This window comes from Pelodiscus sinensis, chromosome 29, assembly GCF_052426305.1.
Source record: "Pelodiscus sinensis isolate ZL-2025 chromosome 29, ASM5242630v1, whole genome shotgun sequence".
Classification (NCBI taxonomy): domain Eukaryota; kingdom Metazoa; phylum Chordata; order Testudines; family Trionychidae; genus Pelodiscus; species Pelodiscus sinensis.
The window spans coordinates 6,697,384-6,717,107 of NC_143080.1; the positions used below are offsets into that span (position 1 = coordinate 6,697,384).

Below are 19,724 nucleotides of genomic sequence, written 5' to 3' on the forward strand. Positions count from 1 at the left end.
CAGATCGGGGCAGTCTGGACGCTCCTCTGCCGACATAACAGCCCTTTATCGACCTCCCCAGTAAACCTCATCCTACGAGGCATAACGGGGAGGTCGATAAAGGGCGTTCAGGTCGGCACGGGAGCGTCCAGACTAGCACGCTGAGCCGACAAACAGCTGATCAGCTGTTTGTCGGCTCAGCATGGCAGCCATTTAAATTTAAATTGAGCCACGATTATTTAAATCGCCGCTTCATTTCCCTTTGCCAATCAGCCTAATCTACATGGCTCCATCGACAGAGCCATGTAGTTTAGACACACCCAAAGAGACGTCCCGGCTGGATTTCAACGTTCCCAGAGACAAAGACTCCGGCTCAGTTACCCTCCTGGCTAGAAACGGGCAGCGGGTTTCTAGCACGCCCTGGTCTGGCTTCAGCTCCCGGCCACGGGCTCTGCTCTGCCAGAGGCGAGAGCCCACTGCAGGGCGACAGAAACCTTCCAGAGGCACCCGGAGCCCCAGCTCACGCTCCTCTTGCCCTGCTCTCGGCTAAGCAACAGACAGAGCTGCTGCGGTCTCCCCTCCAGAGGCAGGTGTGGCGGCGCGCTGGGGTTCCCCCGACTCCTGCACCCCCATAATGGCACGGACAGACTCCGCCAGCCAGTAGAACAGAGGGAGTTTATTGCTGCTCCAGGATACAGCACAGCACTGATGTAATCTGGTTCCAGGGCAGGCCTAGGATGCCTCAGCCCCCCTTGAGATGGGGGAGACTGGGCCCCTAAATCCCAGCCCCTTGCTTAGGCTGCTTCCTGCATGATACCAGCCAGAAACTACCAACCTCTCTTCCAGCCCTGCCCCCCAGCCAGGTGCTGGTCTCCACCCTCCTTCCTTTGTCTCTCCCTGGGAGGCTGAGCCTGGGTTAATCCACATTTGGGAGAGTCAGCCAGAATCTCCCATCCCAGCGCAAGGGGACCCGGTCACAGAGCAGACAGCCCCTCCCACTGCGCCACAGCAGGGTTTCAGGGAGCTCCCTCCAGCTTGTCAGGGGTCCGTCCACACTAGGGATGTCACAGAGTCGTCGACGAACAGATTAACCGATAAGCAAAAGCGTGGAGGTTAACGCGGGAGACGACACGCATTCCCCCCACCTCCCAACCAGCTACAGTTTTTAGCAGGCTGGCCAGCAGCCCGGCTCAGTCCTGGCTCACGCCGGGTCCGGGACCGACCCCTGCTGCGGTTCTGCATTTCAAGCGTCTTAGGAGCCGGGCGGCCAGGCTGGTCGCTGTGCTTGGGCTGTGGGTGACCCCCACTGGCCTGTGTCTATAAGTGGGGGTCACCCAGACTCGAGAGAAGTCTGGGGGGTTACGTCCACACAACTGAAATTTGGAGAAAACTGAATTTTTGTTTGAAGTTTGACAGCGCTTTCTTATTTTTTTACTCTTTACACCCCAAAATTTCACCGCCGGCCTGGGCTTCTCACCTGAGCAAAGGAAGGGGTGTGGCTACCTGGGGGGTCGTGTGTTCTGTGGTTTTGGGAGAGGCTGTCTTGGCGGGGAAAACATGGAGAGAAGAGACTAAGCTGAGTACTGAGGGTTCAAGGGCCTGTGGACCCCACCCCAAGGGGTCTAGGGCTGCCAGCCCCCGACTCCTTATGTCCACACCACGCCTATGCTGGGCTGAATCCTGGAGGAGCAACAAACCCTCTCTGTTCTACCGGCTGTGGAGTCTCGTCTTGCTGCTGACGGGGGTGCAGGATCGGGGGGTCCCCGACGCACCGTCACACTCCCCTCACGGACCAGCTCCCACCTGGCCCCCTGCACTGCTGCCGCCCCCCCCCAGGGACTATAGAACAGTCCAGTGTTTCTCAACCTTTTTTTATAAAGTACCCCTTTAAAAAAAATGATTATAAGCAGGGCTCACCGAACCGCGGCAAGCCCCTCTCGCCAGCCGCGCTGTCCGGTGATCTGCGCAGGCCGCCCGAACCCGGCTCTTCCGGGTTGTAATCTACTCGCCACGGGCGACTAGATTACATAGTTTGTCGAGCCCTGATTATAAGGACCTGCAGGACCTACAGTTTTCAGACAGATACATTTTTTTTCTACCATTGCAACACATTTGTTTAAACAACTTAATCGTGGCCGGGCGGGCGGTGACATTTTTGGGTGTAAAAAGTACAAAAATAAGAACGCGCTGGAAAACGTAAAACAAAAATTGCGTTTTCTCCAAGTTTCAGTTGTGTGGCCAGAGCCCCAGACGTCTCTCGAGTACCCCTACGGGTACTCGTCCCACTGGCTGAGAGACACCGGAATAGTCGACTAACCGATAAGAATTCAAGAGGTTACTCGACCCTTCAAGTAACCGAGATTTAACATCCCTAGTCCAGACGCCAGAGCCGGGGCCGAGAGCCGGTGATGGGCTCGCTGGCCCACAGGCCGAGGTGACCCCACCTCTGTGTTCATGCGGGTGTCTGCACTGGGCTACCCCAGAGGAGAAACCTTGGTCTGAGCAGAGTGGCTGGGCTTCCTCAACAGCAGGCGAGAGGCCCCGAATACCTGCCCCCGGCCGGCCGCTCTCCACACACTCCAGCCCATCACGCTACGCCCCCGCCTCCTTCCCCTCTGGCTGCGCGGAGTCAGTTCACAGCTCAGACCGAGGCCCTTGGCAGCAGGGTCCCCTGCCCCCCGGAACAATGTTCTAGGGAGCTCCTGGCCCTCAGCCCAACGCCTGCCAGGCCCCTACAGACAGCACCCGGGGCACGCCGGGAGCGCTGAAATGCAGCTGCTGCTGGAGTGGAACGCTTCTAATGGAGGGGCTCAGGCCGGTGCAGAGAGGGAAGGTTGGGGTGCTGCTGAGCCAGGGTGGGGCACAAATGGGGGGACTATGCACCCAGTTCCCACTGACCTACAGTAGGGTCCAGAGACCAGGCCAGGAAGGGCTTTGCGGACCGTCCTGTCTGAGCCCTGCATTGCCTGGGCCGGAGAGACGCTCTGAGACAGGCACACCCTGCCTTGATTCACAGACGCCAGGTGACAGGCTCCACCACGCCCCAGGCCGGCTGCGCAGGGTCCCTCCTTTCTCGGCCAGGGCACTTGATGTCTGGCCCCAGCTGCCTGTGGGTGACCTCCCCTGCGCTGGCAGCCCAGGGGAAGGAGTGGGGAGGGGGTTGCGTGACCCACGCTCGAGTCCAGAGCTGGGTTTTCCCAGGGGAACTACTGTGAGGTGACTCCAGCACCACTGTGCTCCGGGGTGCTCAGCCCTGAGCCCTGCCGGCAGCAACGCCCGTGTCTGCTGGAATTCCTGCTGTGCTCGCTCCCCCCGTGCCACAGGACTGCAGACAAACCCGGCCCCTCCGCCCGACACGCCTACGGCCAAGGGCTCTGCCGGGATACCCTGGGCAGCCTGCCACCACCGGAGGGCCAGGCACACAGCCGCACCGCACCGCTGGCTCTCACCAGAGCCACGCCGCCCTGACCCTCTGCGGGACAGGACTCCCCTCACGTCTGGGAGCTGGGGTCTACAGAACCATGCAGGCTGCTGCTCACACAGCAGGCCAGGGACCGCACCGACGGGCCTCAGCTGCCCGCTGCTCCGCTCTGGGGTGAGAGGGGAGCCCGATGCCCTGGGAAGAGAGAGCTGGTCCCTGGCAGAGAATCAACAGGCAGGCCCAGGCAAGGCTGCCTGCCAGGGGAGGGCTGGAATTCAGGGCAGCTGGAAAAGCCATCGGGGGCTGGGAGAGCGGGCAGGGGCTGGGGGGAGGGCGCCGGGAACACCCCAGGTTAGGAGGAGCAGAGGGGGCGCAGGAATAAGGGACCACGTGGCCGGACTCCGGCAGGGGGAGCGGGATGCAGGACCTGGCTCGCTGAAGGCAGGTGGGTGCCAAGGAGCCCAGCACAGAGGCAGGGGAGGGGCACAGGCCAGGGGGCACAGGAGGGGGGAGAGCAGGAGGGAAGCCCCGGGAGCAGGGGCCGGGTCCTTACGCTGTTGATCTTCATCTCGGCCCGCTCCTTCCCGGCGAACTGGCGGGTGAGCTGGTGCAGCACCGTGCGGCCCTGCCTGCGCGCCGCCCGTAGGCGGGAGCTGCCTGCCTTCTTGGTCCGGTGCTTCTCTGAAACACAGAGGGAGCGGCTCAGAACCGGGGCCGGCGCCGCGTCGCTGGGGCTGGCCCCTCTCCCAGTGCAGGCCCCGGGTGCGGATGCAGCAGCCATCCCACGAGGGCCTCCTCCTCCTTCCCATTCCCTCCCCCCCACGCGGGGTTATGGGGAGCAGAAGGGGGCGCAGGAATAAGGGACCACGGGGCTGGACGTTTGCCCCAAGCAGATGCTACCAGGACCACGCTGGCCTGTCCCCACCATGCCAGGCCCCCACCCCAGACACACGCCGCCCAGCCCCACTGCCCGCCCCCTGGCCAGGGCGCACCATCTCTCCTGTCGCTCGGGTGGCCCTTGCCCCGGCTCTCCGAGAGGTCCTTGAAGGAGACGAGGAAGAGCACCACCTCCCCTTTCTCGTTCTTGATGGGCACGATGTCCAGCAGGCACCAGAAGGCAACTCCTGCAGGGAGAAGGGGAACAAGGTGAGCCAGGCATGCCACATCGCAGCCAGACACCCACAGGGCGGGCCCACCTCCCCCGGGCAGGGCTAGTCAGCAGCAGCCCCATTCCAAGACCACGCTGTGCCCGCCACCCCCTTAGCCAGCAGGGACCCAACTCTCCCCACATTCTCTAAGAAGGGAGCTGCGGGAGTAACTCCAGGAGCTGGCAGCAGTAGTAGGCTGTTAACCCCACATCAGCTGGCCACTCGAGGGGTCCACAGGATGGCCTGGGGCTCTGGGAGAAGCTTCTGGGCTAGGGTTCCCTCCGGCATGCTGTTACGCTGAGGGGCAGGAGCCGGTTCCTCTGAGGCTGGTCCCCATGGGTGCTGCGGATCCCGACCTCGCGGCCTGCCCCACGCCGCCGCCCCCACTCACCGCCCTTCTTGTAGAAGCCGACCTCAGTCTGGAATTCCTGCCTCCCGTCCAGCGCCTTCTCGATGCTCTGCAGGGCAGACTCGCTGGTCTCCGCCCCGTACAGGAAGCGGCAGCTGCAGTTCTTCTGCATGACCTCGGAGCGGGCGAAGCCGGTGAGGTCGCAGAAGCCGTCAGAGCAGTAGACGATAGGGAAGCCGCGGTGAACCTGAGCGTTGGCCAGGATGAAGTTGCTGTCTGGAGAGAAACAGATGGACCACACCCTCAGTGGCGCGGTTATCGCCTTTGCGAGGTCACAGGAAGCTTCCCCATTGCGACCCTGCCTCCCAGCCCCCTGCTCTGACCACTAGACCCCATTCCCTTTCCAGAGCCAGGGAGAGTCCTGGCTCCCAGCCCCCTGCTCTGACCACTAGACCCCACTCCCTTCCCAGACCCAGTTGGTGTGGCGGTTTCTGGCGTGGCCTAGAGGATAGGGCATTCGCCTGGGGGTGGCGGGTTCGGGTCACCCAGCCCAGCCCAGCCCAGGGTCAGACAGGATAAAGGGCGTCTTGAGAGCAAGGCGAGAGAGTCCTGGCTCCCAGCCCCCTGCTCTGACCATTAGACCTCACTCCTTCCCAGAGCCAGGGAGAGAGTCCTGGCTCCCAGCCCCCCAGCTCTAACCACTAGACCTCACTCCCTTCCCAGAGCCAGGGAGAGAGTCCTGGCTCCCAGGACCCCTGCTCTGACCCACTAGGCTACACTCCCTTCCCAGAACTTGGGCTAGAACGCAGGTACATTAGCTTCCTGCTCCAGCAACTGAACAACCCCAACACTTGCTGAGCCAGAAAGCAAAGGAGTTTTTTAAGCATATTAGGAGCAACAAGACATTAGCACTGATCCACTACTACTAAATGGAAAGGGCAGAATTATTATTAATAATAATACACCAAAGGCAGACGTGTTCAATCCATATTTGTGTTCTGTACTTCTGTAGCTATATCAGAAGGCAACACTCTTTCCATTCCACTAGCCTCTCAGGAGGATGTTAAACAGCAGCTACTAAAGCCAAACATTTTAAAATCAGCAGGTGCGGATAACTCGGATCCAAGAGTTTCAAAAGAGCTGGCTGACGAGCTTACTGGACCATTCATGTCGATTTTCACCAAGTCTTACAACACTGGGGACATTTCCAAGGATTGGAAGGAAGCTACGGTTGTCTCAATATTTAAAAGGGGTAAACAGGACGACATGGAGGATTATAGGCTTGTTGGTTTGACATTGATCCTGGGCAAGATGATATGAGACTCGATTAACAAAGAATGAAAGGAGGGGAATATAATTAATTCCATGGGCTTATGGGGAAAAATAGTCCTGTCCTACTTGATTTTTTTTTAAAACATGAGATTACAAGTTTGCTTGTGAGTGCTGATGTAAAAGCCCAAATATCTGTGCCGTGTTTGACTCGGTACCAGGGATATTAATGGGTAACCTCTGCCAGAACCCTGCGTCCACTTCTGGTGCTGACAAGCCAAGATGGTACCTGCCTGTGGAACACACATTTAACACTGGGTTTTCCAGGCTTGTAGAGTCTCTAATACATCAAAAAGGGGGCGTGATGCCGAAAACTTTGGGAACCACTAGACTAGTATTGGGTCCTGCCGGGAGGGCAGGGGACTGGACTCGATGACCACTCAAGGTCCCTTCCAGTTCTAGTGTTCTAGGATTCATCAAAAGACTAATCGCCGAAACATTTTGGATGATCTACATACAGGAAGACATGTACCCTGCATTACTGAAATGTGCCCCAAAAGTGCTGACTTGCTTTGGGTCCACATAGGTATGTGCAAGTTCATTCTTCTCCATGGGAATCATCAAGCCAAAACTGCGCACCCCTCTTACTGATAGACATCTGACTGACTGTCTCTGTGGTGCTACAACGGGATACAAGCGAGATGTGAAACAGCTAGTTAAAAGTTTGCAGACATAAGAACGGCCACAGAATGGTCCATCTAGCCCAGTATCCTGTCTGCCGACAGTGACTGATACCAGATGGACCAAAGCGAGGGAACACAACAGGTAATCCTCACGTGATCCCTCTCCTATCACCCACCTCCAGAGAAACAGAGACTAAGGCCACCATTCCTACCCATCCTGGCTAATAGCCATTGATGGACCTAACCTCCATGAATCTATCTAGCTCTATTTTGAACCCTGTTAAAGTTCTAGCCTTCACCACATCCTCTGGCAAGGAGTTCCACAGGTTGACTGTGTGCCGAGTGAAGACAAACTTCCTTTTGTTTGTTTTAAACCTGCTGCCCATTAATTTCATTTGGTGACCCCTAGTTCGTATATTGTGGGAACAAGTAAATAACTTTTCCTTATTCACTTTTCCCACACTAGTCATAATTTTATATACTTCTATCATATCTCCCCTTAGTCTCCTCTTTTCTAAGCTGAAAAGTCCTAATCTTATTAATCTTTCTTCATATGGGACCCGTTCCAAACCCCTAATCATTTTTGTTGCCCTGTTCTGAACCTTTTGCAATGCCAAGAGATCTTTTTTGAGATGAGGTGACCCCATGTGTACGCAATATTCAAGATGTGGGCATCCCATGGTTTTATATAGAGGCAATAAGATGTTCTCTGTCTTATTCTCTATCCCTTTTTTAATGATTCCTAACATTCTGTTTGCTTTTTTGACTGCTGCTACACACTGAGTGGGCACAATTTTCACATTGATTGTACTTATGCTCCAGTAAATTCCAGTACAGTATTAGCAATTTTTGTTTGATTTAAAATTGTGAAGCCAAAACAAAAGAGTAGTCAATATAATGGTCTTCTGTTGATACGCATTTTAGTTGTTAAATTCCTGGACTGTCATTGCTCATTAAAAGTGCTGTCATATAGGTGGAAATCAGTTAAATACTGCATTTTATTAATATCATCAGAACTGACGTAAATGGGGCCTGCGTGTTGTGTAGTCTTGTCTTAATTTTTCTATTCATGCCCATCAGTGTGAGATAAGCTATTTGCATATATTTGCATATATATTTGAATGTATATGCAACCACACTTAAGTTGCGGCCCTCAGCATGTGCTGTGAGTATCATTGTGGCCCTCGGGGCTTCCAAAGTTGAGTAGTAGGGTTACCAGGTGTCTGGTTTTCGCCCAGACTGTCCGTTATTCGGGTCCCCCGTCCGGTAAAAAAACCAGAAAATACCGGACATATGAAATGTCCAGTATTTCCTGTTTCTCTTGGATGGAAGCCCGGCAGGGACAATTTTCCCTTGCTGCAGCTGGCGGGGGAGTGAGGAGTGCAGGGCCATTTAAAGGCATAGCGCCCCCCCCCCATTTTTTTTTTTTTTTTGCTTAGCAACTTTGGTCTCCCCCTTTTTTATTCCCAACAACATTTTTTCCATGGTTTTTTTTGGGGGGAGGGAGGGGGAAGGGTTCAGTATTTTTTGTTAAACCATCTGGCAACCCTATTGAGTAGCCATGGTCTAACATGATCTAGGGCCTTGAAGTGAAAGCTAGACAAATTTGGACTGGAAAGAACGGGTAAACTTTTAACAGTGAGAGTAATAATTACCCATTAAGAACAGCCAGACTGGGTCAGACCAAAGGTCCATCTAGCCCAGTATCCTGTCTTCCGACTGTAGCCAACTCCAGATGTCCCAAAAGGGAATGAACCAGACAGGCAATCAAGTGATCCATCCCGTCACCCATTCCCAGCTTCTGGCAAACAGGGGCTATGGACAGTATCCCTGCCCAGCCTGGCGAATGGCCATTGATGGACCCATTCTCCATCTTTTTTGAACCCTACTGAAGTGCTGGCCTTCGCAACATCCTCTGGCAAGGAGTTCCACAATATGGAGCAATTCACCAGGTGTCGTGTCGGATTCCCTCTCACTAACCCTGTAAAAGTCAGGGATGTTTTTTTCCTAGACGCTCAGCTTAGAAAAGATAGGAAGTCTGGCAAGAGACCACCCTGGCATCAGACTTTGAATGATCTAAAAATCAAAAAGGCATCCTATAAAAAGTGGAAACCAAGTCCACGTGCAAAGGATGAAGATAAACAGATAACACAAAGATGCAGGGGCAAAATTGCAAAGGCACAAAATGCGCTCAGTCTGACTAGAGACATAAAGGGTAACAAGAAAACATTCTGCAAATATATTAGAAGCAAGAGGAAGACCAAGGATAAGGCAGGCCCATTGCTCAATGAAGAGGAAGAAACAATAACAAAAAATGTGGAAATGGCAGAGCAGTCTAATGACTTCTTTGTGTTGGTTTTCACCAAGAAGGTTGGTGGCAATTGGAAGCCTAACATAGCGAATGCCAGTGAAGATCGGGTAGGTTCGGAAGTTAAAATAGGAAAAGAACAAGTTAAAAATTAGCTAGAAGTTAGACATCTTCAAGTCACCAGGACCTGATGAAATCCAATCTAGAATACTCAAGGAGCTGAGAGGAAGAGGTATATGAACCATTAGCTACCATCTTTGGAAGTTGGGAGAGATTCCAGAAGACTGGAAAAGGGCAAACCTAGTGTCCGTTTATAAAAAGGGAAATAAGGACAATCCAAGGAACTCCAGACCAGTCAGCTTAACTTCTGTGCCAGGAAAAATAACGGAGCAAATAATGAAGGAATCCATCAGCAAACATCTGGAAGATAATAAGGTGATAAGTAACAGCCAGCATGGATTTGTAAAGAACAAACTGTGTCACACCAACCTGGTTTCTTTCTTTGGTAGGATAACAAGTCTTGTGGATAAGGGGGACGTGGTCGAAACGGTATAGCTAGACTTTAGTAAAGCATTTGATATGATCTTGCATGACCTTCTCATCAATAAACTAGGGAAATACAAACTAGATGGGGCTACTATAAGGTGGTTGCATAACTGGTTGGAAAACCATTTTCAGAGACTATTTATTAACGTCCACAGTCATGCTGAAAGGGCATAACAACTGGGGTTCCGCAGGGATCAGTTTTGGGACCAGTTCTGTTCAATATCTTCATCAACGATTTAGATGATGACATAGAGAGGATGATTATTTTGAAGATGATCCCAAGCTGGGAAGGGTTGTAAGTGCTTTGGAGGATTGGGTGACAATAGAAAATGATCTGGACAAGGTGGAGAAATGGTTTGAGGTTAATAGGATGAAGTTCAATAAGGACAAATGCAAAGTGCTCCACTTAGGGAGGAACAATCAGTTTCACACACACAGAATGGGAAGTGGCTGTCTAGGAAGGAGCACTGCAGAAAGGGATTTGGGGGTCATAGTGGACCACAAGCTAAATATGAGCCAACAGTGTGACGCTGTTGCAAAAACAGCAAACATCCTTCTGGCATGTATTAACAGGAGTGTTGTGAGCAAGACACGAGAAGTCATTCTTCTGCCCTCCTCGGCACTGATTAGGCCTCAGCTGGAGTATCGTGTCCAGTTCTGGGCACCACATTTCAGGAAAGATGTGGAGAAATTGGAGAAGGTTCAGAGAAGAGCAACAAAAATGATGAAAGGTCTAGAGAACATGATCTTTGAGGGAAGATTGAAAGAACTGGGTTTGTTTAGTTTGGAAAAGAGAAGGCTGAGAAGAGACATGAGAGCAGCTCTCAAGTACCTAAAAGGGTGTTACAAGGAGGAGGGAGAAAAATTATTCACCTTAACCTCTGAGGATAGGACAAGAAGCAATGGGCTTAAATTGCAGCAAGGGAGGTTTAGGTTGGACATTAGGAAAAGCTTCCTAATGACCAGGGTAGTTAAACACTGGAATAAATTGTCGGGGGGGGGGGGGGGGGGGGGGGCTGGGGGGAGGGGCTGTGGAATCTCCATCACTGGAGATATTTAAGAGCACATAGATACACATCTGTCGGGGATGACCTAGATGGTGCTTAGTCCTGCCACGACCTCTCGAGGTCTCTTCCAGTTCTAGGATTCTAGTGGGACAGGTCCTGGGCCGTACAGGTCAAACCAGCATGACAACAGTCCCTTCTGGCCTTGGAATCAAAGAACCCAGGATGCAGAAGGGAAGACAGGTGAGGACTAAGGCTGCCAACCTTTGGGGGTGCCAGCACTGGCCCTGCACCCCCGCAGCATCCAGACATTCCCATGCCAAGCAGAGCTACATCCCCAACTCCAGGGTGATGCCAAGGAAAGGCCCCAAGCGTCACCACCTGCGCGGCCCTTCCTGTTGCTATTTGTGCGGGGACGCCTTGCTTTGCCCGCCCCCCGCCAAGGCCTTGACTGAGGCTGCAGTCCTTCCTCCAGGCTGGGGAGCTGGCTATGCCCAGCCCCGCGCCATTCAGTGGGAAGGCGAGCACAGGAGCCCCGATATAGTTCCTGGTTTCCATCTTCGCAGAGACACGGTGCCAAGCAAACCGCGCCTCCCCCTCGCCAGCTGGTGCTTCCCCCCCCCTCCCCGTGCAGGGCTAAGGCAGCTTAATAGCAACAACAACAAACCCAGCAGGGGGCTCTGCCAGGACTCCCCACAGGCCCGGCAGCCAAGCGCTCGCCGTGGGCACAGGGAAAGCTGCGGGGAGAGGAGCTCCGGTCCGTGCACAGCAGGGTACACACAAGGAGGCACCACGCAGGGTGCAGGACGGCAGTGGGCCCTGCACGGTCCCAGAGGATGCTGGAGGGCACGGGTGGGAAACCTGTGGCCCCCAGCTAGCCTGGGTCTGGTCCCCGAGGCTTGGGGCAACCCCCCAGCATTGGGGACCCCACGCTGGTGCCCCACAAAATCTACTAGCCTGGGCCCCCCGAGGCTCTGGTGAGCGAGGGGAATGTCACTGAAGGCTTTTTTGTTTTGTTTTGGGGGGGGGGTTCTTCTCACTTGTGTGCGGCCCCTGACGGATTTTTCTGTGGGTCAGCGGCCCCCCCAACCCAAAAAAGGTTCCCCGCCCCCGCTACAGGGCAGCAAGGTCGGATTGCAGGCGTCAGGAACGCCCCCTTGCTGGCAGACTCCGGGCCAGCACAGACACGGAGAAACTAGTGGGGTGCCCGGTCGCCCACCCTGGCAAGGGCAGAGTGGTGGCCCAGAGCACCCCGCACAGCAGCCTGCGGAGGGAGGAGGGGCGTGGCTGCAGCAGTGCATGTCCTGTGGCAACCCAGCCACGTTCCCGCCCCCCCCAGCCATGTCACAGCACCACACTTGTTTCCATGACAACAGACAGAGGTGGTACCAGGGTCAGCACCCCGTGGGTAGGAGCACGGACAGATGAGGCCACAGCAGGAAAGCCCCAGGCTCAGAGCCTGGCGAATTGCTCGGCTCCTAGAGACGGGGTCATTGGCTTGGCCGGGGTGTGGAATTCGCAGAGTCTCCGCTCTTGGCAACATCCACAGACACGGCCGGCACCTGCCCCGTGCTCTTCTGCCCCACCCTGTGGCACCCAGGCACCAAAGGGCGGCATCACGCACCAGGGCTGCTGTGGGGGCGAGCCGGGTTCATTTAGCACCAGGCATCTCTGGAAGGAGCCCCCTTTCCAGCTTCGTTAAGCCCCTCATGGATATACTGAGGCCGAAAGTCTTTCAAAGAGCCTGAGCAATCGCCTTGGAAACGCACACGCAGCATCCCAGGGAGCCCTCCCCCCACAGGCCCGGGGGGTGGGGGGTGATGTGCCACCCATCTGGCCGGGACACTAGCCAGGGCGGGAATGAAACCGGTCAGCGCTTCCCACCAGCCCTGGCAGCCCTTAAAGACAAATCTGCTCCCTGTCCAGAGAGGGCGAACCCTTTCCGGGACCCGACTCCACTCCATCACTTCAGGGAAACTGAGGCAGGGACGGGACTGGCCCAAGGTTGCCCAGAGAATCAGTGGCAGGGCTGGGGATTCCAGCCCCCTCCAGAGCCAGGGACAGAGCCCTGGAGCCCTTCCTCCTTTCCCGGCACAGAGCGCTGCTGGGAGCGCAGGTCGTTATGCAAACATCTGGTGCGTGTGGCTGTGGTAGGGGAACAAAGCCCTGTGATGCAGCGTGCTGGGAGCCAAGCGGGGGATGGGCTTTGAAAAGATAATTACGGGGGGGGGGGGCGGGAGCTGTGTCATTGTCTGAAACATCTGGGCTGCTGGGACTGGCGGCTGCAGGAGAGCCCGGGCGCCCAGCCGGGCAGTCATTGCCATTGCCTTTGTCTGTGTTGTCGCCGCACACTGGGCACAGCTGTGGCAACCGCTCGCTCTCGGCCGCCGGGCCAGCCAGCTCCCTGCGGGCACCCCTCGGCCTGGCACAGCCGGCCCAGCTCTCCTGCCTGCGCCTGGCGCTGGGTAGGCCGAGGGAGCAGCCGTCTGCTATGGCCACACTCATCCCGGCAGCTCGCAGGCTGGGGTCTGGCTGCCCCGTCCTCCGCCAGAATCACAGACTTAGGGCAGGGGTCTCCAGCCTTTTTAGCCCGAGATCACTTTTTGAATGTAAGTGCAATCGGAGAGCTACCTCACCCCCAAATACCTTGGCCCCGCCTACCTTCCCGCCCCTCCTCTGAGGCCCCACCCCTGCTCATTCTGTCCTCCCTCCCTCCCCCATCCTCCCTCCCTGTCACCAGGCTGGGGCTGAGGGGTGGGGTGCAGGCTCTGGTCTTGGATAAAGGGATCTGGAGTGCGAGAGGGGCTCTGATCTTAGGGCAGGTAGTTGGGGTGCTGGAGGGGGTTCTAGGTACAGGCTTTGGATGCAGGGTACTTGGGGCTAGGGCAAGGGCTTGGAGGGCAGGAGGGGCAGGGTTTCAGGATGTGGGTACCAGCTGGGCCCTGCTGACCTCCGGTGGCTCCTGGGTGGTGGTGCAGCGGGGCTAAGGCAGGCTCACCCCTGCCCTGGCCCTGCACCACTCCCAAAGGCAGCCAGCAAACTCCCTCCATCCCAAGCCCTGTTGTGCCTCCTCTCTGCTCTGTGGAGATGGGATACAGAGTGGGGGGGGGGGCACCTTGACATCTGCACCTTCCTCTCTCCCCCCTGTCCAGCAAGCAGCAGGCTCCTGAAAGGACAGCTCCAAGGCAAAGGGCAGGAGATGTACAGGAGTGTGGGGCGGGGCAGCTGACGCGCTGGCACTTGACAGCCTCTTGGCCAAACCCGTCAGGATGACCTGCCAGAGGCTCCAAGATCTACCAGTCGATCCCGATCGACTGGTTGGTGACTGCTGCCTTAGGAGGTCAGGTCCCAGCCATCCCCGGGGAGAGGATCAGCCCTGGCAGACTCCCACGGCTCCATGCAGGCCAAATTTTAAGCATCTGTCCCTCCCTTGTGAGATCCACTGGGCTGCAGAAGAATTCCCCCCCCCCTCTCAAATGGGCACTTAAGAACATGCCATGGGGGGCAGGGATCTCCCGGGGGCTGCATAGGAGACCCCCTCCCCACCCCTGGGCTGGAGATGATCTCTTGGGTGCCAGGTGTCCCCCTCGCCCCAGCTGTCCACTGGGACCCAGCCTCCTCCCTGTGTCCGAAGGGCTCGGATCTGCCACGGCTCGAGGCCTGACGCGGGTTATGAGCTGCGGCTCCATCCCAATGACGGCTCCATCCCAAAGGCGCATCACTTCCCTCCATGAGCAACAGGTTTCCCAGGTGCTGGGAGCAGTCGTGTGGGGCTCCTTCAGGGGGGCCTGGCCCATGGATTCGGCTGCTGGAGTTCGGATGAGAGGGAGGACCCAGCCTAGCAGAGCCAGCAGAAAAGTCCCCCCATGAAACCCTGCTCCTTGTGAAAGGCCCAGCCAAAGAGAAAACTTCCAAGGGGTCTTCTGACAAATCCCCCAACATTTCCACAAAAAGGACCAAAAAAAAGACAGTTTCCGGCTCAATTTTCTGCTGGGGAAAATTCAGCAGTTTGCAAGCAGCTGAATCGGGGGGGTGGGGGTGGGGGACCCACCTTGCCAGGGGAGCACCTGTGACCCACAGAGGCTGACACCCACAAGGGGTGCACTCTGCCCATGCTCCTTTCGCCCCCTCCCGACTGCTCCCACCTTGGTACCTTCCTCTCCCTGTGGCTGGCACGGGACGGGCTAGCACAGGCCCTGCCACTGTTTCTCTGGGCAACCGTGGGCCAGGCCCGTCCCTGCCTCAGTTTCCCTGACGTGGACGTTAATAAATAGTCTCTGAAACATCTGGGCTGCCGGGACTGGCGGCTGCAGGGGAGGTGGCTGAGCGTAGCCAAGCAGGGCCAGTGCGTGCTGACCATGAGCCACCGTAGGAGCTGCAGAGAGCTGGGGCGCGGGGCATGTGTCTGTACTGGGGGCTGGGGCGGCTCCTTTCTGGAGGCTCCCCCTCCGTAGCCTGGGGCGATGTCCCCATCCGGCAGCCAGCTGCTCCCTGGGTTTCCCGTCCTCTGAGACTTCACGCTGCCCATGGCCCGGCGGGGCTGTGTTGCTATGCAACGCAGCAACAGGCAGGCCGTGCCCGCGCTCACCGCGGGATGTAGCTACATGCAGCAGAGAAAGGCCCTGGGGAGGCAGTGGGCACAGGGGTGTAACATGGCAAGCCCATGTATGGACCCTGCCCAGGGTGGGGGGGGTTCAGGGGCGTAGCATACTCCGCCCTGCACACCGGAGCCGCGCCTGCCTCGCCATCCACACCGCTAGCTAGACAGGAGCCAGCGGAGCGTCCGGCAGGGGCGAGGAGCCTTTTTTGGGTTGGGGGGCCGCCAACCCACAGAAAAATCACTTGGGGGCTGCGCACAAGGGAGAAGCAAGAAAAATAAAGACAAATAAAAATACCCTCACTGACGTGGCCCCTGGCTGAGAAGGAAAAAGACATTCCCCTGGCACACCAAAGCCTTGGGGGGCTCAGGCTAGTAGATTGTGTGTGCTCCAGCCCCACGGAGGGACGACGGGGGGGGGGGGCGCTGGAGCACCAACACAGTCTCCCCAAAGCTGGGGGGGAGCCCCGAGGCTTGGGGGCCGGATCCAGGGAAGCTAGGAGCTGCCACCGGGCCTCACGTTCCCCATCCCTGGCGTATGGGGACAGTACTCTACTCACACAGCCCTACCCTACGGCGCGGGCCCAGGGTGAGCTGGGGGTGGCCTGGGAGGAAATGCAGGCTCGGTTTTGTTCTAGATGGATCCTTGACAAAGCCCCATTCCCTGCCCTGCGGGGGCGCCCCTGTCACCTGTGCCAAGCTCGCACTTGATAACTGTCCCTGGTGCTGAGTCTGGGGCAACCCGGTGCCCTCTGGCAATGCAGAAACGCCCCCTCCCAGCCAGTCCACCAAGGCCACAAAAGGCTGAACTGGCTCTGATACAAGACGCTCCGGCTGGACTCAAATCCGGGGCCAGGCTCCTCTCTGGCCTGACAAACAATATTCACTTTAATCCATTCTTATATAATTCTGGATGCAGCCATGGCTCTGGAGTAGGGGGCTGGGTGGGGGGGCCCTCAGGGCTCCAAGCCTCCCTTGTTACCTCCTCAGTGACTCAGCCCCCTCCCCACGGCAGCCTTTCAGGGAGAAGCCGGGGGCTCGCTCCCTGCGCCCGGAAAAGGGGCTACGGGTCGTCTCATTTGGAAGGGCTGTCAGGGAGCCCCCGGAAATGCTAAATTAGTTTTCATTGATCTTTCTGGAAGCATTTAAACCACAATCCTCTTAGGGGGAAAATCCCAGCGACTGCAATATGGCATTTTATTTACAAAAAGCCATGCTTACTACACCTTCCCCTGGGGATGGGGGCAGCACAGACCAGCTCCCGGGCTGTATCGGGAATTCCAGCAGGGGAGGGCGTTAATCCAAGCCAAAGACGCCGAAGAGGCCAAAGACTCAGGGCTGGAGCAGCCATGGTCTGCGGAAGGTTTTTTGACACTTTCTACCATGTCAGTAGGAGGATGGAGAGAAGCATCTTCCCCTCCTCCAGGCCGCTCAGACTGTGCACGTTGCGGGTACAGGTGAGCGCTTGGAGAGAGACCCAGGCCCCGCCCTCGCCGGGAGTCGGTGATTCTACGAGACCTCCTTAGCCACCCACGAATGCCAGTATTTCAGCCCTGGGCGTGGGGCTCAGGCGTCAGCCCTGGCGACGGAGTTTGGGTTTTGGCCTCAGGAAACCTGTGATGTTTTGTCTAGTGGCTGCGTCCCGTCTGCACCTTGCAATAAAAAATACCCGTGCCAAAATCAAAGCCTCGCAACCCGCCCTGCCCAGGGAGAACCATTGGCCACCATCACTGCTGCCCTGGGGCGCCATGGGGTGACACAAAATAGCCACAGTGCGGGCCAGATACACCAAGCCTTCTCTCACACCTAGGTGCAGCCCGTCCATCCTTCACGGGAGAGAATCAGTCATCTTTGCAGGGAGGAGCAGGGCAAGGGGCTTGGCTAGGCTGGGAATCCCTGAGCAGTCTCCCAGAAGCAGCAGGAAGGGGATGTGCCCAGCAGCCACCCCCACCACAACGCCACCGGGTGTGCGGGGACCCAACACAGGGGCGCAAGGATCCCCTCTTGCCAGGGCAGAGCAACAAGGAATCACGGTACTTGTCCCGATAATAGAAGGCTAAACCCTGCCCCTGGGGTTGGGCAGCAGGGTGGGGGCAGGGGCGCTCTGTGGTTTAGGATCCCTGCTACTGCCGTCCCACCCCCTCAGCTGCAGAAGTGGGTCGGGCAGGGCAGCTGGCCTGGGGCTAAGGTCATGGATCCCTGGTATGGACAATGCCCCCCCCCCTGCAGTTCTGCTACCCCCAGAGCTTGGAGGGGGGGTGGCAGGGAGCCGGCAGCTTCCACCAGAGGGAACCTGGCCCCCCAGGGGGAGGGATCCCCTCTAAGCCCAGCCCCGAAAGTCCAGCCCTATTGTCCACTAGAACCACAGGCCAGCCCGAAGGTGCAGGATCCCCCTCAGCCCTGCCCAGCCCGAAGGTGCAGGATCCCCCTCAGCCCTGCCCAGCCCCAAGGTGCAGGGTCCCCCCAAGGCGTAGGGTCCCCCAAGCCCCGAGGCGCATGGTCCCCCTCAGTCACGAGGCGCAGGGTCCCCCCCCTCCGGCCCTACCCAGCCCCGAGGCGCAGGGTCCCCCCCCCCCCCCCCCCGGCCATACCCAGCCCCGAGGCGCAGGGTCCCCCCCCCCCCGGCCATACCCAGCCCCGAGGCGCAGGGTCCCCTCCCGGCCCTGCCCAGCCCCGAGGCGCAGGGTCCCCCCCGGCCCTACCCAGCCCCGAGGCGCAGGGTCCCCCCCGGCCCTACCCAGCCCCGAGGCGCAGGGTCCCCCCCCGGCCCTGCCCAGCCCCGAGGCGCAGGGTCCCCCCCCGGCCCTGCCCAGCCCCGAGGCGCAGGGTCCCCCCCCGGCCCTGCCCAGCCCCGAGGCGCAGGGTCCCCCCCGGCCCTACCCAGCCCCGAGGCGCAGGGTCCCCCCCGGCCCTACCCAGCCCCGAGGCGCAGGGTCCCCCCCGGCCCTACCCAGCCCCGAGGCGCAGGGTCCCCCCCCGGCCCTGCCCAGCCCCGAGGCGCAGGGTCCCCCCCCGGCCCTACCCAGCCCCGAGGCGCAGGGTCCCCCCCGGCCCTGCCCAGCCCCGAGGCGCAGGGTCCCCCCCGGCCCTACCCAGTCCCGAGGCGCAGGGTCCCCCCCGGCCCTACCCAGCCCCGAGGCGCAGGGTCCCCCCCCGACCCTACCCAGCCCCGAGGCGCAGGGTCCCCCCCCGGCCCTACCCAGCCCCGAGGCGCAGGGTCCCCCCCGGCCCTACCCAGCCCCGAGGCGCAGGGTCCCCCCCCGACCCTGCCCAGCCCCGAGGCGCAGGGTCCCCCCCCGGCCCTACCCAGCCCCGAGGCGCAGGGTCCCCCCCGGCCCTACCCAGCCCCGAGGCGCAGGGTCCCCCCCGGCCCTGCCCAGTCCCGAGGCGCAGGGTCCCCCCCGGCCCTACCCAGCCCCGAGGCGCAGGGTCCCCCCCGGCCCTACCCAGCCCCGAGGCGCAGGGTCCCCCCCGGCCCTACCCAGTCCCGAGGCGCAGGGTCCCCCCCGGCCCTACCCAGTCCCGAGGCGCAGGGTCCCCCCCGGCCCTACCCAGTCCCGAGGCGCAGGGTCCCCCCCGGCCCTGCCCAGCCCCGGGCTGCGCGCGGCGGACTCACGGGTGCCATCGAAGCGCGTGGCGATGGTGTCCAGGAAGGTGTTCTGCGGAGCCAGCAACCCCTTCATCACCGGCATGGCCCCGCCGCCGCCGCCGCTCCCCGGCCCGGCCCGCCCGCGGGCTGCCAGCGGCAGGTGCAGCCAGTGCGCCGCCCCGCTCCGCCCTCCCGCTAATCCCGGCCGGGCTGCTCCGCGCGGCCCCGCCCCGGGGGACCCTGCGGGCAGCAGCCGTGCGGGCATTGAGCCCGGGGGGGGGCACCTTGCACCCGGGGCTTGTGGTGGGGGAGGGGAGACCTGGCTCCCAGGGGCTGTGGGGGAGGGGACCTGGCACACAGGGAACTGCTAGGAAAGGGGCGACCCTGCACCCAGTGACTGGGGGGGGGGAACCTTGCACCCGGGGCCTGTGGTGGGGGAGGTGGGACCCTGCACCCAGTGACTGGGGGAGGGGGGGGGACCTTGCACCCAGTGACTGGGGGGAGGGGGGACCTTGCACCCGGGGCCTGTGGTGGGGGAGGTGGGACCCTGCACTCAGTGGCTGGGGGGCAAGGGGGGACCTGGCTGCCAGGGGCTGTGGGGGAGGGGGCCCTGCACTCAGGGAACTGCCGGAAGAGGGGCGACCCTGCACCCAGTGACCAGGGGACCCTGCACCCAAGGCCTGTGGGGGATTAGAGGCGGGCTGGCTTCCAGGGGCTGTGGTGGGAGGGGGCCCTGCCCACAGGGAGCTGCCAGGGAAGGGGGGACCTTGCACCCAGTGTCCGGGGGAGGGTGTCCAGCTCCCAGAGACTCTGCGTGTGGGACCCTGACCG

General features: G+C 59.2%; 1 protein-coding gene across 2 annotated transcripts in view; it reads right to left on the minus strand.

Annotated features, from left to right (window-relative positions):
- Positions 1-19,088, minus strand: part of KCNH4 (potassium voltage-gated channel subfamily H member 4) — a 41,732-nt gene extending 22,644 nt beyond the window's left edge. Inside the window, exons 1-4 of one of the 2 annotated variants that reach the window (XM_075911330.2) lie at positions 18,921-19,088; positions 4,940-5,173; positions 4,393-4,524; positions 3,954-4,081 (exon numbers count right to left, since the gene is read on the minus strand). In XM_075911330.2, the coding sequence (XP_075767445.2) occupies positions 3,954-4,081; positions 4,393-4,524; positions 4,940-5,173; positions 18,921-18,996 (570 nt within the window). In that variant the 5' untranslated portion in view covers positions 18,997-19,088. The remainder of the gene's footprint in view (positions 1-3,953; positions 4,082-4,392; positions 4,525-4,939; positions 5,174-18,920) is intronic. The other variant, XM_075911331.2, reaches the window with a different exon arrangement.
- Positions 19,089-19,724: the final 636 nt, after the last annotated feature.